This window comes from Nothobranchius furzeri, chromosome 1 (assembly GCF_043380555.1).
Source record: "Nothobranchius furzeri strain GRZ-AD chromosome 1, NfurGRZ-RIMD1, whole genome shotgun sequence".
Lineage (NCBI taxonomy): Eukaryota > Metazoa > Chordata > Actinopteri > Cyprinodontiformes > Nothobranchiidae > Nothobranchius > Nothobranchius furzeri.
Genome location: NC_091741.1, coordinates 57,174,507 through 57,189,280, shown reverse-complemented (window position 1 = coordinate 57,189,280; position 14,774 = coordinate 57,174,507). Strand labels below are relative to the sequence as shown.

At 43.5% G+C, this 14,774-nt stretch overlaps 1 protein-coding gene across 1 annotated transcript; it reads right to left on the bottom strand.

The window, feature by feature from the left end:
• Window positions 1-8,320: 8,320 nt before the first annotated feature.
• Window positions 8,321-14,344, bottom strand: net1 (neuroepithelial cell transforming 1). Its single transcript, XM_015976920.3, has 9 exons — window positions 14,042-14,344; window positions 11,592-11,696; window positions 11,334-11,498; window positions 10,865-10,927; window positions 10,482-10,655; window positions 10,121-10,378; window positions 9,863-10,033; window positions 9,546-9,732; window positions 8,321-9,460 (listed from the first exon to the last, which is right to left on the bottom strand). The coding sequence occupies exons 1-9, from the start codon at window positions 14,132-14,134 to the stop codon at window positions 9,015-9,017; spliced, it is 1,662 nt and encodes a 553-aa protein (XP_015832406.3). The 5' UTR covers window positions 14,135-14,344; the 3' UTR covers window positions 8,321-9,014.
• Between the last annotated feature and the right edge of the window lie 430 nt (window positions 14,345-14,774).

Sequence of the window (14,774 nt, the reverse complement as noted above, 5' to 3'; positions counted from 1 at the left end):
TGTATTTATGTAACAACCAAGGAAATATACAGACGGATTCCACATTAATACAAACCGCTATGGCTTCACATAAGAACTGTTCTCTTTTTTGTCAGTCCGATGTTGGTTTTATGCAGTTTCACATTCTTTACAAAACAAAATATGGTGTTTTAACAAATTACAATTATAAATAGCTTTTAGGTGTTGACAAGAATTTAACAAAACTGCTGATGTCTTTCCAAAACATATGTGTGAAAGCCGAGTAGATTTGCAGTAATGTGACGTCACTCGGCAGTCGAAAGACCCTGAGCCGATCCTGCACCCGAGCAGATCCTGTACCGACACAGTCATTGAAATATCAGTTTGTGATCCTCAAGCAGATTGTTTTATCAGTCTGTTAAATACTTTAACTCATTCTCATCCTTTTCACTTATCTGGGTCTGGTTTTTCTGCAGCCCATAGCAGGAAAGCCCAAAGCGTTCCCTTCATGACCACTTTTAGCAGCTCCTTTTGTAGGAAGTCAGGCAAGAGAACCTCCTGTCTGCAGTACAGTTCAGTTCAATAGAGTTCATTTCCATCCAATTCTAATTTTGTTTAATCCAGTCAGTGTCATGCAGAGAACTTGGAAGGCCCGTGGAGACGCCAAACACAGAAGAGTAGGTGCAGAGTTACCAGGTGGGCGAGGCTGGAGACAGAGTCGGAGACAGGCGAAGGTCGTAATGGCAGGCAGCATGAAAGGCAGGGGTCAGGAGGAAAAACAAGGTCTGGAGGCAGAGATCAGGCAGGGTGGATGGCTGGAGAATTTACTTGCAAGGCTTTCAATAATCTGGAAGAGACTGGATAGCTGGAAGGTTCTTATATAGTAGGGGAAGCAGGAGTGTGAGATGAGCTGAGGAGTCAGGAGCAGGTGAAGTGGATGAAGCTGATGACAGGAACAGGTGAGAAGAATGGAGTTGATTGAGGTTGCCAGGGGAAACAAGGCTTGTCAGGAGCTTGGTGAAGGGACCAGGTGAGCTGAATAAAGCTTAAATGAGGAGGCAGAGGAGGGTGAAGGATGGGAGTCATGACAGTCAGATTATGTGGTATTAAATGAAAGTCTGAAAAGTTGTCCAGCCATTTAAACAGATTACATGAAACCTTGATTCAAAGTCATGTCATGGACATGGCTGGACCACAGTGACACCCCTGCGTCTTGTTCAGTCTCATATTATGATACTAACTGACATCTTGAGAAAAAGCCACACAGACATCTGTGCAGCACTGAAAAATTAGCATTCACGGACTCACCCATCTTGGCTCGCAACGGGGAAGGTTGTTGTTGATTTAGCGTCCGGGTGAGAGCGGAGAATGTCTCGGCTAGTAGAAGCTAACTGTTAGCATTAGCAGCTCCACCACACAGCAGAATTCCTTTAGGTTTTTGTTATTAAAACATCAGCATTGCAAAGCAAACAGATTCAGTGGTAGAGTTGTGTTGTTGTTAGCCAATCAGAGGCGAGATGTTTGCATATCATGAATATTAAGGAGTAAGACTCATCCTGTCCTTTTCTGCCCTCATCCGACCAATTTCTATTTCCTGAAACAGGAGTGCCAGAGCTTATTTGTACACAGAATGCAACTCACAAGGCACGTCCATGCTAGAGAACACAACAAATGCATGGACATAATGAGTGTTAATAAATGTTTCTGTAAAGAATAATCATGATATCCGTGCTGGCTCACACCAGCTCAAACAGAAGGACTCCAACAGTGTAATTGACCCACACCACTGCACAAGAATGTGTTAACACTCTATAAGTTATGTTTGTTATTTTGATTATGAAAATATAGGCCAAGGGCGCTATGTGAAAGGAACATATTATCTCTGGTTTCAGACTATTAACATGACAGAGATAATAACTTAATGACAAATAATGTTAGGAGGGAAAGCATTGGATCAATACCAGAGGAAATAATAGCACAAAGCATCCTTCTTATATTCAATATCCCACCAAACCCAGACCAGCCAGTTTGATCCTGGCTATATGTCCAGTTTTGCGCCTTGTTGTCTCTAACTTCCTGCACCAAAGATATCGTTTTTTGAAATCTGAAACCTGTTTTTGTCTGAGCATTTTGCTTTGGCAGTAGCTTTGTCCCGAGTGTGGCCTGTTGTTTTAGAAGTTGCATAAGTGTTTTTTTTTTTGGTGAGTCGTTGCATGCATTACATGTCTGGCCAGATGAGAGATGAGTGCTTTGTTCCTGCTGAAGCCTGCAGGCTAGAGACGTGCTTGTTGGCATAGATTTGCTTCTGCGGCGGTGGAATTCATCTCACACATAGATGTTTCTAGTGGCTGGTAAGAACAAGGGAGTGAAGGTATGGGTAATTCAATGCTGTGGTGAGTAATGGCTTGAGTGATGCCTCCCCTGAGGAGGTCCAGGTGGTTTCGCACAAGCTCGACAAACAGATGGGAGGACACTCTTTTCAGATGGCCCAGACGCATCATGCTCATCTTTTATGTAGCTTCATTCTGACATAGTGGTAACGGGAAATGTCGTGTTCATTTCAAGGGTTCATTTTCAGTTCAGTACTTCAGAAATGTTTCTTTCTCTTTATATTAGATAACCACCTTTGTACAAAACCTAAACCGGGTTCAGGGATCAAACATCTACTCTGAAATAACAGTGGGAGGTGAAAGATAAGAAAGTCTAACTTAACATTTGATAGGAGAGTTTAAGTGTTGGCATCACCATATCTCACTATTGCTCATGACAAACTCCCATCAGTCAGGTACACAGGAAATTCTAAAGTGTTAATTTTGGGGTGTTAAGCAAGTGTAGAGTTAATTTTACACTAAAAAGAGTTATATAGTTAATATGTAACACCGACAGGCCAAATGGTGAGAGTCAAACCCGAGTGTTGAAAAGGAGTGTTTCCTAATCAACTCTGTAGGTGTCATTTTGGACAAAATAACTCCTGAAAAGCTAATTCTGAACTCCCACAGCAGCTATAACACCTGCAGAGGTACTCAGAGACTCCACCTCTTTATTCTCAAAGATTGAGATTGTAGTAACCACATACATTTTTTAATTTATTTTTACATACAAATAAATGCAAGATCAATAGGCGGATTAGTGCTGTGTCTGCAGTGAAGCGGGCATTGTACCGATCTGTCGTAGTGAAGAGAGAGCTGAGCCTGAAGGTGAAGCTCTCAGTTTACCAGTCGATCTACGTTCCTACCCTCACCTGTGGTCATGAGCTTTGGGTAGCAAGAGCGCAGATACGAGTGGCTGAAATTACTTTTCTCCGCAGGGTGGCTGAGCTCTCCCTTGGAGATAGGGTGAGAAGCTCGGTCATCCGGGAGGGGCTAAGAGTAGACCTGCTGCTCCACATCGAGAGGAGCCAGTTGAGGTGGCTCAAGCATCTAATTAGAATGCCTCTTTTGTGAGGTTTTCCAGGCATGTCCAACTGGGAGAAGACCTAAAGGAAGATCCAGGACACGCTGGAGGGACTATGTCATATGTAGGGAGAGAGATTGTTTATTTAAAACAAAATAAAAATCAGAGGAATCAGCCTCTTTAGATGATTATACAAAGTAAGACCCTAGCAGTCCTCCACATCACATAGTCTTGCATACTACAATAGTTGTACATTTACTTTTTATCTGTTCAGCGTTTTAGTCAACCTTTGTTTTTGCTTTTAATGAGCTAAATGGAACCAAAGTGCTTTTCTTTGAGCTATCTATATCCAAGCTCACAATGACAATTTATGAGCTTCTGACCGCAACTGATAATAAAATCCATCTTGTCTTAAATGTATTCACTGAACAACACATGCTGTTTATGATGTCATTGCCTCTGTGTGTGTAATTAATGTAAAACTATACATTTGATAATTTATTGTGGCTTTAACCTTCTCATTGTTTGGTCCTTGTGTGCACAGAGAAAGACCAGTGTAAGCAGACAGAACGTGGGTGGAAATAAACCATTCGTGAAGTTACGGAGTAACAATGATCCTCCGGTTTATCACTGCTGCTCTGTTGTGTCTAACAAGTACACAGTTATGTAGCACTGAGGAGTGGGAGAATAGGGACGAAGGAGTCTGGGCCCCAACACAGTCGCCATACTTAATTATTTATTCCTGTATACGTTTGCTCATGCATCCTGAAAACCTTTGTTACAATTAAAGAAGGACTGCTGTAGTCAAAAGGCATTACTACCAAAAAGAACTTCAGTTAAACCTCTTTAAGCTGTTTGGTACCATCTTGTTTGTAAATTATTGCTCCACTTTGGTAGGTTGGGGTTTTCCTTGGGAATTGGATCACCTTTAGGATTTTTGACTGTCCCTTTCCTGCATGGTTAAACTCAGAGCATGGAAAACTTTTCATTACCGACCTCTGGTCTGCCAAGTGCTGGATTTCTTTTATAGGGAATGAAAAGTTTAAAAGCTCGAGTCTCCCTGTGAAAGAGAAAATTTCCTGTAGGATAAAGACCATCTCACAAAACTTCCCAATTAGCACGCGTTTTGTTTTAACTGGAATAGTGGCTAATTTTAGCAGAATATTTAAAGCATAGCAAAAATGGGCACAATATGTTTTGGGGTCAGTTGTAAATGATTTGGATGAAAGAAAAACAATTACATGGAAAAACTGTCTCATCGTTGTCATTGTTGGCTTGTAACAAACCACATCACAGACCAATCAGATGAAACTTTAAACGCTGCTCTCATCATCTTTTTGAAAAAATGTATGATAAAATAAAATAAATCAAAACTGAGATGGGTGTAGACTTCACCCCTGTGGTGAAATCCTAGATCACTACTTTATCTTACTTCCACTTGATAACACATTAAGTCCTTGGGCAAGACATTAAGTGTTTTTCCCAAGGACACTACAACAGTGACAGGCAAGGCTTGAACCTTCAACCCTTCTTTTATGGGGTGGACATTTAACTCCTCTGCCACCGTCGCCCCACTCTTGGGCCACTTTCATAAAATCAGACACATATCCAGTGTTTTTCAGATTAAACTCAGCCTTGAAGCTCCTCAGGGTGTGTTTGGAAAGGTGTTTAGTGGAGAGAGACAGGTTTTAAATGATGAGGCGTGGCAAATCTCTGACAGGATACTCAGCTCTCTGTCTGTCAATAATTGGATCTTTGAAAAGAACAGATAAGCCGCTGAGAGAGACACTTTGGTCCAGTAAGGAAAAAAGCTTTTAGATGTGTTTGTCTTTGGTGATTTTGTTTTTGAAGAGAGAACTTTTATTACTGGCAAGGGGGTCAGTTTGTTTTCAGAATTGCTGGGGACAATAACCATACACTTGAGTGGGGTTTAAAAATTGCTGGGGACAATAAAGTAGGCTAGCACAGGGGTCGGCAATCCGCGGCTCTGGAGCCACATGCGGCTCTTCCATCCATCTGTGCTTGTAAAATAATGAATGGATATTTAAATAAAAAGCTTTATATTTTACTGCATTAATTTTACATCTGTATGCCAATTCTAAATGTAAAGATTGTCTGCGTAAACCTGAACAGGTCCAACCCGGTCTTACTGTGAGACCGGGTTGACGCGTCACGCTTGTGCGTAATCATATCGGCACTTTATGAGCTGAAGGATGTGAGATTCTGGGCTTCTCCTCAGACAGGTTCCTGGATGCGTCGCCACATTGGAGACAGGAACAAGCACTATTCAGCCAAAGTTTCATAATCAGGTTTGGCAGTGTGAGTGTCCTGTCACAGTGTCCCGATAGCTAATGCGCCCTGGCTACTTGGCCAAGGGGTTGTCCCTTTGGCTGACTGGTTAGAGCGTATGACTCTCACCCGGGAGTCTGGGGATCGAATCGCACCCGGGCCCTCGTTTCATTTGACTGTTTATTTTGACAGATGAACTCAAGGATGTTGCTTGGTTTGAAAGAATTACCCCGACGCACACGGATGCGCATGGATGAGCTGACATTTTAATTGTTAACGCACATCGCGGAGGTAAAATATTCCCATCAGAACATCAGAGCTTTATACTGGACACTGTGTTCAGCGTGGCTCGGAGCGCCCATGGTGGACAGTGAGCTGAGGATCTGGGGTTCGCAGCGCAGCGCAGAACCGGCGCATGCGATAAGATTTCCTCCCACTGAAACAGTCTGGAAACCCGGTCTCTCTGAGGGATGTCACTTGGAAAAATGTTCTTTTTATGAAATTATGAAACTTTGGCTGAACAGCGCTTGTTCCCATCTCTAATATGGAGACGCATGACGCGTAGAGACATTTGATCACGCACAAAGTTTATGTGGAGCAGAAGCGGTCGGGCCACGGCAGGTGAAACGTTCCTAGCCTACATGAAGTGAAACTGTTTAATTGTAACATTAATATGTTACTGGACACGCTGGTCTGGTTGGTTAGACCAGTGTTTGAAGTGGAAAACACACACACACACGCACGCACGCACACACACACGCACACACACACACACGCACACACACGCACACGCACACACACACACACACACACACACACACACACACACACACACACACACACACCAATTAAAATAATGCTGATAGCATGGACTAGAAGACAGGTGATGGTTTACGTATTTAAATGATGATCAGGCTGCTGTAAAATGTAATCTCCATCCACATCCAGACACAATTATCCTCTATTCTTTATTTGCTCTGCTCTTGTCTGGGCTGACGGAGCTGATGGTGCGCACGACGCGCCTAACTAGCGGCTGATGCACATTTTACGCATTTGGAGAGGTGGGCTGGATGCTTTGCGTTTACTGGAAGACGGTCCACTTAACGCACGGGTGTATACTACATATTAATGACAAATGAATGAAAATTAAATTGTGAGTTTTTACTTCATATTTTATAAGTAAAAAGGACGGGGGAACACATTTATGATGTCTTTTTAAACTAAATTTTCTAGCGCGACCTGCCTGCTTCACTTAAGTCACTGCTTATTAAGTTCCGTCCAGAATTACCGTGGGAAACGGGTAATAATGGCTCTTTGATGGGAATAGGTTGCCGACCCCTGGATAAGATCTGAGCTGGTAAAACAAAAATCCTCATCAGCAGGCGTTTTTGAAAGTGGGGGGGACACAGCTGCCAATCACAAATTTTGCCGGGGACATGTCCCCGGCGTCCCCGGTTAAAATGACGCCTATGATTACTGGTTACTGCGGTGACATCCATAAAAGAGCCGCTCTGTCATGCAAAGAAGCACCTTAAAGTTAACTTCTAACATTCAGATTTTTGCATGGGAAATTGGGAAATTTCACCCACATGTTGTTTGTTCATTGTAGAAAAGAAAAACACATGAACACCTATGAATGGTTGCATCTATATCTACAAGAGACTCAGCTGCTGGTTACAAACCCGCCAGCGTCCAGCAAAGCAAATGGCCATCAGAGAACACTCTGTGAGAAACCGACATGAAGTCTTTAAGAGGGACGTGAGCTTCATTTGGGTTCTTTTGAGCAGATAAATTTTAAAGACAAAAACTATTAACTTTCTCCCAGTGAGGACTGGAACAAGGCTTTTTAAAAATCTCAACCATCTTTTAGTGGAGAGTTGTCTGAGCCTTAAATCCTTTTAAACCCAAACTGTTTTGGAGGATATAAAAGTGATTCTTTGTTTTGGCTCTAAAGGAAAAACCAGGACTGCATCTGTATCAATAGAAGGTGTATTGATTTTAAATGTAATTAAGGAATTGTTAAATTCCGTCGTATTGTTTCTGATACATAACCACTGGTTATTAAAGTCTTCTAGCATAAAGAATTGAATCGTCATAAAACGCCTCTGCTTTGCATTAATTAATGGTTGTAAATCACATTTCCCCAAATGTTTGAGTTTTTGTGAAGCATGAATAAAATACAAGGACATTAAGATTCAGTCACAAATCTTTCTTTTCTCACAGATCTTTATTGTTTTTTTTTATTACATAAATTTGTGGCAAACGTGTTGCATCTTTCTTTCATTTCAATCTGAACAACCAAAGAAAACCATCTTGTCCACATACAAAAACCATTTCACAGCCACCCTTACTTACGTTTCCCATCAATTTCCATCTCTTTATAAAACCACCAGCTTCAAACTGGATTCCACTTCACTCCAGTGAAGTCCATTTCAGTTCCAAAACACAACTTTTCCCATCATGCTTCTAATCTCTTCACGTCTCAACATTTTCTCATCAACAACTACTCTTCCTGTCCTCTCCTGTCCTAAAGGACAGCGTTCAACTTCTTGTTGCCTCGACTGTTCAAGCAGTGTTTACAACTAAAGCTTCATGCAAGATGCTACACAGAAAAATGATCCATTTCATTCAGAAAAGTCAGCTTAAAAAAGCCAACATGGCTCAGTTCAAAATTTTGTTTCAAAACAAAACTTATCATCTCTGGTATGATTCCAAATTGTTGCTCTTCTCAGTGAGAAACAAAAATCTCATCCGTTCTGGATTCAAAGTAATGCCTCTGTAGGTGAATCCAACAGTGTCCAGGATTCAAAATCGGTGTAATTAAGGAATGCATCAAAATAAGACACGTCATCTGTTTAATTTATAGTTTCATGTTGTACTTCTCATCCTTTGGTGGGATTCACTTCTTTTGTTTCCTCACCTGAACACCCTCAACAACAAAGAAAGGAAAACATGTTCCTAAGGCTAGAACAGTGCTGCTTAATAACAAAAGAAAAACTATTTTAAAAAAAAGTATAAAAATGTAAAACTTTCATTTGCCTCCCAGAACAGGTCTAAAATAATGCTTAAATATCAAATTAATAGTAAACAAAGTTTGATCGCCACCTCCTCCTTCAAGAAATCATCAATCTTGAGACAGATTCTTGGGGTTGTTTTTCCTCGCTGTGCCTCCCTTTTAGAGCCGGTGGGAGTCGCGCATGCTCCAGAATACCGTCTCTGATGGATGAACTTGTAGATAGCTGCCGAAGAGGACAGTAACACAGAACACTGCGGTAATAACACAGACACACATAAATACAAACCCCTCGTTTCACTGTTTTATGTACAAAAAGCAAAAAAGTGTCCGCTCAGAAGTCCGTTTCCTCCCTCTCACTTCACACCATTGTCTCTTTCCTCTTCCCTAAGGAACACAGAGACTTTTTGTCTTTTTTTGTTTTGTGTGATGTTAGAGAAAAAAGTGGCGATAACGAGGATGAGGATGAGGATGATGATGATGATGATGATGGAGATGATGGTGTGGTGGGGCTGGGTATAGAATTGTTGCATGGCGAGCTGGGAGCTGACTGAGAGACGCGCTGTGAGCAGTTTTCATCTGGTTCCTCCGCGTGGATGATGGCAGAGGCGGAGGATGGGCGGCGCTTGGAGCAGGCGTCACGCATTGATGGGCTTGGGGTGGAAGGCTCGCTTACAGGCCGGTGGACGGAGATGGCGCTGCGGAGACAGTTGAGCCACTGCTGCTTGTGGAAGACGTCGTTGACCTGCAGCGTGTGGGACTGCGCCTGGGTTGGGTCCTGGGAACGCACGCGGAATATGTTCTTTGCTGCAGAAAAAGAAAGAAGCTGGAATTAGAGGACAAACTATTGATGGCCACTAACTCCTGGAAGCATTTGTGCCACCAGCCTTACCTTTTTCTGCATTGCTGAAGGCGCCTCTGAAGGAGCCACCCATTCGAACGTCTCCATCCTGCAGGTCCTCCAACACCAGATCTTGAACTGGGATCGGATGTCTGTAGACTTGGAAGCACTGGCGCTCATTTCTAGTAACTGGGCGGGTCAGGACCAGAAGTTCGGTGAACAAGAACACATGCAGCTTCTACAAGAAATCATTTAAGAAAATCATTCAAATCAGACTTTTCAAATAAAAAATTTGGCTTTCTTGAAATTCATACAAATCAAACTTGTCTGCAAGTGAATGCTGTGTTGACCTGGGATGTGTAGCTCACCGTGCCGCTCTTGTTTCGTAGCTCCCCGTGACACAGAAGGCTCTTGCACTGTTCAAAGCGAGGGTCCTTCTGCCTGTCGTCAAGATACTCCAGCTTCTCGATGTAGTACTGGCACTCCGACTCTCCCTTCTTTATATCAATGTCAGACAGAACACCCTGAATGATGGTAATCTAAACACACAGGGGTTGTGTTTGTTAAAACATCAGGCAGTGCTGGTTGCTGAGATGAACTGGTTTGGATCTCTGAGGTGTACTCACTGCTTCTTCAAGGCTGGCAGCATCAGGGTGCTCTGGTGGAGTGTGCTTCAGGATCTGTTTGAGCAGCAGTGGGTATCTGACCAGGCGAGAGCGTGGGATGTCCAAGAAGCTCCACAGGTCCAGCTTCCGGCTGAAAGGGGACTCGATGCAGCGCTGCAGGAAATCCTGCACCCGTCGGTCCTGTTTCTTCTGGTCCAGCAGGGCTTTGGCTGCCAGCTGGTTGCTGCAGTAGTCCTTGTAGGCATTGAGCCTTGGCAGCTGCAGAAGAAGCAAGGTTGCTTTAATGGCATTCTCAATCCCAAAACACAGCATTTAAAAAATGAAAATCCCATTAGTTTTAAAACTGTTAGGGGACACCTACCCAGTTTGCAAAGATCTGTCCAATTTCTCCCACTGTCCCATCCGGATCTGTTACTTTGGAAAGCTGAACCAGCAGGTCTTCATGCAGAGGAATGTAGGCATCCAGGTTACCAAAGATGTGCGTTAGCTCCTCCTCAGACATGATGGAGAGCGTCAGCATAGGGTCGTGATACGCCTGTGGAGGAGAGCGAAACCAGAAGAGTTCAGTTTAAACATTCAAACAGGGGCAGCTGCTAAGAATAGCTTCAGGGGTAAAAGAAAAAGGCAGAGGTACAATTCCTGTCTTTTTATAGCTCTTGACTTGGCTGCATGGATGGTCTGCCAGAATTTGATTTAATCTGTTTGCTTTAAGAAGTCCTCCTTAAGAGTTTTAAAAGCACAAACCTTGCGTGCAAGCTTCAGGTCGTCGATCAGGTCCTGCTCACCACGAGACAGCTCAAATATGGCCTGAAGAAATCAAAACAGAGGGTTTTTTTTAGATAGACACAAAGGTCATGATTATCATTCAATTTTTGCAATTAATAGTCAGACTAAATCCAACACTGCAGTGAAAGCGAATGGCTCAGGTTAACTTTGGCTGGCTGCCCTCGCCTGTAGACAGCTGGCTATGATGCCTGACACGTGAAAAACTAGTGGGGAGTGTTGGGCAGGGGTTCATTGGCTTGTCATTTTTATGTGAGTTTACAGAGAAGGAAACGGGTCCAGGAAAAGCTGCTCTACTAAAACAAAACATTTGAGACAATCCCTTCTGATACTAGTCCGGTGGATAGGTGGAATTCTTTCCTGTCTGGAATTTTTAGCTGTCGTTTTTTCCTTCCACTGTACTTTACTGTCTTAATGTGTTGAGTCTCACCTCCTGTCTCTTGATCTCTTTGATGGAGAAAGTTCCCTTCTGGTTGACGTCTATTGTCTCCGACCACAGGGTGCTGTTCCTCCTTTTAGGCGGTGTGGGGACTGCCGCCTTGCCACAAGGCTTCTGGGGCACGCCCGGCAACTTGCCATCACCTCTGAAAGAGGCCTATGCGCAATCAAAGGGAGGAGCAACATATGTCAGCCATGTCGGTAGACACCTCTCAACCAGAGAAGCTGTCTTTATTCACTGAAAGCTTACTTGGATGGATTGGCCGAAGCGCCGGACGGCCCCATGCTTCGGAGAGATGAGGTTGGCTAGAGACGTCACCCTGCCGAGAGAACGGACACGCTTGTTGCTGGGTTCCTGGTAAAAGCAGAAGAAAAACAAAAGCAAAAGTTAGTCTTTTCACATAACTTACATAAAATACACGGCTGAACTTTTTGCAATGGGTTACAGTGAATCAGTCAGTGACGTAAGACTTTAAAAGTAAGTCCAAGCTCTCCCTTTTGACTTACTGGTGACAAAATGCATCGGGTCAAGTCATAAATCCTGATCTGAGGTCGAGGCAAGAGGAATAGCTGGAGCCGGAGAGGAACTGCAGACAGACGGGCAAGTGGTGTCAGATACGTAGGAGGAAGCTTCAACAGCTGTTTGACTCTATCATGTCAGGCGTCTAGCGCCGGGCCAGCCCACTGAGCACAAAGACCCTTCTGACTGGTGGTCTGTTATGGAAGGGGGGTTTGGAGGAATGCCAAACATGTATGGGACTGTGCTTCTCAGCTGTTCGATGCCTCTCCCTGTGCACTGACAACAGACACATTTCCAGTCCAACACGGGTTTGCTCCGACACTCAAAGTGCGATAAAAGCTTTCCGATTGCAATAAAGTGCTGCTCTCCGATGGAGCAGTCCAGGATAGTGTGGTGGTATAGAGCAATCACACTGCTGCTTTGGGTCAGGGAAACCAACAGAAGTTGCAAACACAGTCGACCTACTGCCCTAAAGCGTTTGCACGGTGCAACATTGCAGGGGGGTGTATGCTGGAGTTAATGGCTACGAGTTCAGACAAGCTCCCAATCCAGCCTCGCGTGAGAGAGACACTACACCTGGGTCAGGTAACCCCTCCACCCACTCCTTACCCCACCTCGAGGCTGAGTGGAGAAAAGCTGCTTGGGTTCTTTCCAACAACAACAGGCCTCAGAAGAGTTAATGATGAACATCTAGGAGTTCATTTACCTCAGTATGTTCAAAAACGCAGCACAATGCACAAGCCAGGCCTTGTTTCAACAACACGTCAGTACAACATGTCTACTTCTGCATATATTTTAATTGTTATGTCATAATTTTGACTAAGCACAGTGCTGCCACAAGCCACTTGCTTTTTATTTTCCTGACTCAGGCTAAGAGGGATTCAGCCTTGGCTCAGTGAATGTGGGAATTTTGCCGCCATTGAAGCTGCAGGCACCGCAGACGCAGCTGTAGAACAGATCTGCTCTGTCTGGTGAGGCCTGAGAGCTGCTGCGGCTGTGGTCGATGCGCAGTTTGCTGTGGTCAGGGTCTCCACAAACACCCCTGGGAACTTAGCAAGTCCTCTATCCACAAGGGACACCAAAGAGACGCCATGTGTCAACAATAGAGCTGTGGTCTGCAGGCTTTTGAGAATCAGACCTCAATGCCTTTAAATTAACTTTTTATATTCAGGAAAGAAATTCAAAAAAGAAAAAAAATAGATAAAGGGAATTAGTGAAACACATCATTAATAGAAAGATGGAGGCTTTTGAAAGTCAACAATGGGAGAGCGTGTTGAGCATAATGCCCTTCCTGTCCTGGCCCCAGAACAACAAAGGGTCAGTAGTTGTGTTCTCTGTGAAATAGTGCCCACAGGCAGAGAAAGCTGCTATTCCCGTTAGTCCAACTCTGCAGAGTTTTAAGTTTTGGGCTGGATTCAGGAAGCCACTGTTTGTGGTTTTGGATGGATGGTTAAAAGAAAAAGACACTTTCCCTTTGAAGTATCCCTGTAAACCCCCCAGATGTGTGTCTGTCATTGCAACATGGTCTGAGCTTATTGAACATAAACAAAAGCCACCATTAAATCAGGCTTGGATGTGAATCTAAACTGTTCAAAATTCAGCAGTTCTGTTAGAAAAGGACTTGTTTATGACCTTCCCCTTCTAAAGCCGCTCAGTGAAACCATGTGTGGTCTACAGAGAGAAGCCTCAAAAGGGCTGGGGGGCACAAACAGCACACCTTGGTTTCAACAGCTGTCTGTTTCCGTAAAGGTCGGGGAGCAACACCCGGTTGCTGTGGCAGATCTGTGGCAGAGATAACATGGCTCACTTTCACATGAATAAAGTTAACAGCCATGTTTTCTATTTTTTGGAAACGGGGAAAAACACCTTGCAGATCATTGTTTGTGCTGACTGTCTTGATTTCTTTGCCTCCTCCGGGGAATAACCTATGTCAGATGCAACATGCAACACGCAACTTTATTTAAATAGTCGTGTTTATCAGGTTAGACAGAAACTTAAAGATGTCCATAAGTCGCCAGACCCAAAGGTTAAAGTCCCATCACACACACTTGTGTGATAAAACCAGGGTTAGGCACTGATTCACTCACAATTCAACACACTCATACACAAACAGATGACTTCACCTGTCAGAGTCGAACATTTACAGTAGGATCAGCTCAGACTGCAGCTTTCTATCTCACCTCTGATTCCTTGTTGGCTTGGTTCTGGCAGTCTATCACTTGTAAAGTCCGTTTGATAGGCACCAAGCTACCCAGATCATCGTAAGCCACCATAGCTTTAGGTAAAAACACAGAGTCCTTTTAATCCTGGATGAGTCAGCTCCAAGTAATCCACCAAGAAAAAAATAGTGATGAAAGTTTCTTTGGATGATAGAACCCTAAACTAAATAAATAAATACATAAATACACATTTCTCCCGTCTCTTGTTCCCTACAGGGGCAGCTCTCTGCATCTGCCCTCACAAACTGTCTAAACTTTGGTCTGAGACCGGCTGAGGGGAGGTAGGGTTTTATAAAAGCCAAGGGGAGGAGCCTGCAGAAGACAGCTCAGGTTTACATTTGTTCGGACAAGCCGCCTGCAGGCTGTTGAACAATCTACATCAAGTCAAAACAGTAGTGAGAATTTTTCAGATCATGGGCAAACCTTACTGCTAAACGAAGCTGACACAAACACAGAATATGGAGGTTATATACATGTCTGACACCTGAACCTTGTTGAGAAAATGTGACATTCTTGCAGGGAACTGGTTGAAATGCACCGTGAAGCGTGACACCAAACAAAGCTTTGAGTTGGTGCATGTGAAAAGTATTAATGCATCTGATTTTTAATAGCATTGGCTTGTTGGATTTTCTTTGCTAGAGATGGGTTGTAAGAAATAAAAGTGGATTTAAAATAGATTAGATTAAATCAGTCC

Bases quoted from the DNA above. Each gene is read 5' to 3' on its own strand.
- net1 (XM_015976920.3), bottom strand. From the start codon at position 14,134: ATGGTGGCTTACGATGATCTGGGTAGCTTGGTGCCTATCAAACGGACT. The intron at 10,928-11,333 runs GTGAGACTCAAC...TGATTTCTTCAG, and splicing joins AAGAGATCAAGAGACAGGAG to GCCATATTTGAGCTGTCTCG. The intron at 10,656-10,864 runs GTTTGTGCTTTT...TCTCCTCCACAG, and splicing joins ACCTGAAGCTTGCACGCAAG to GCGTATCACGACCCTATGCT.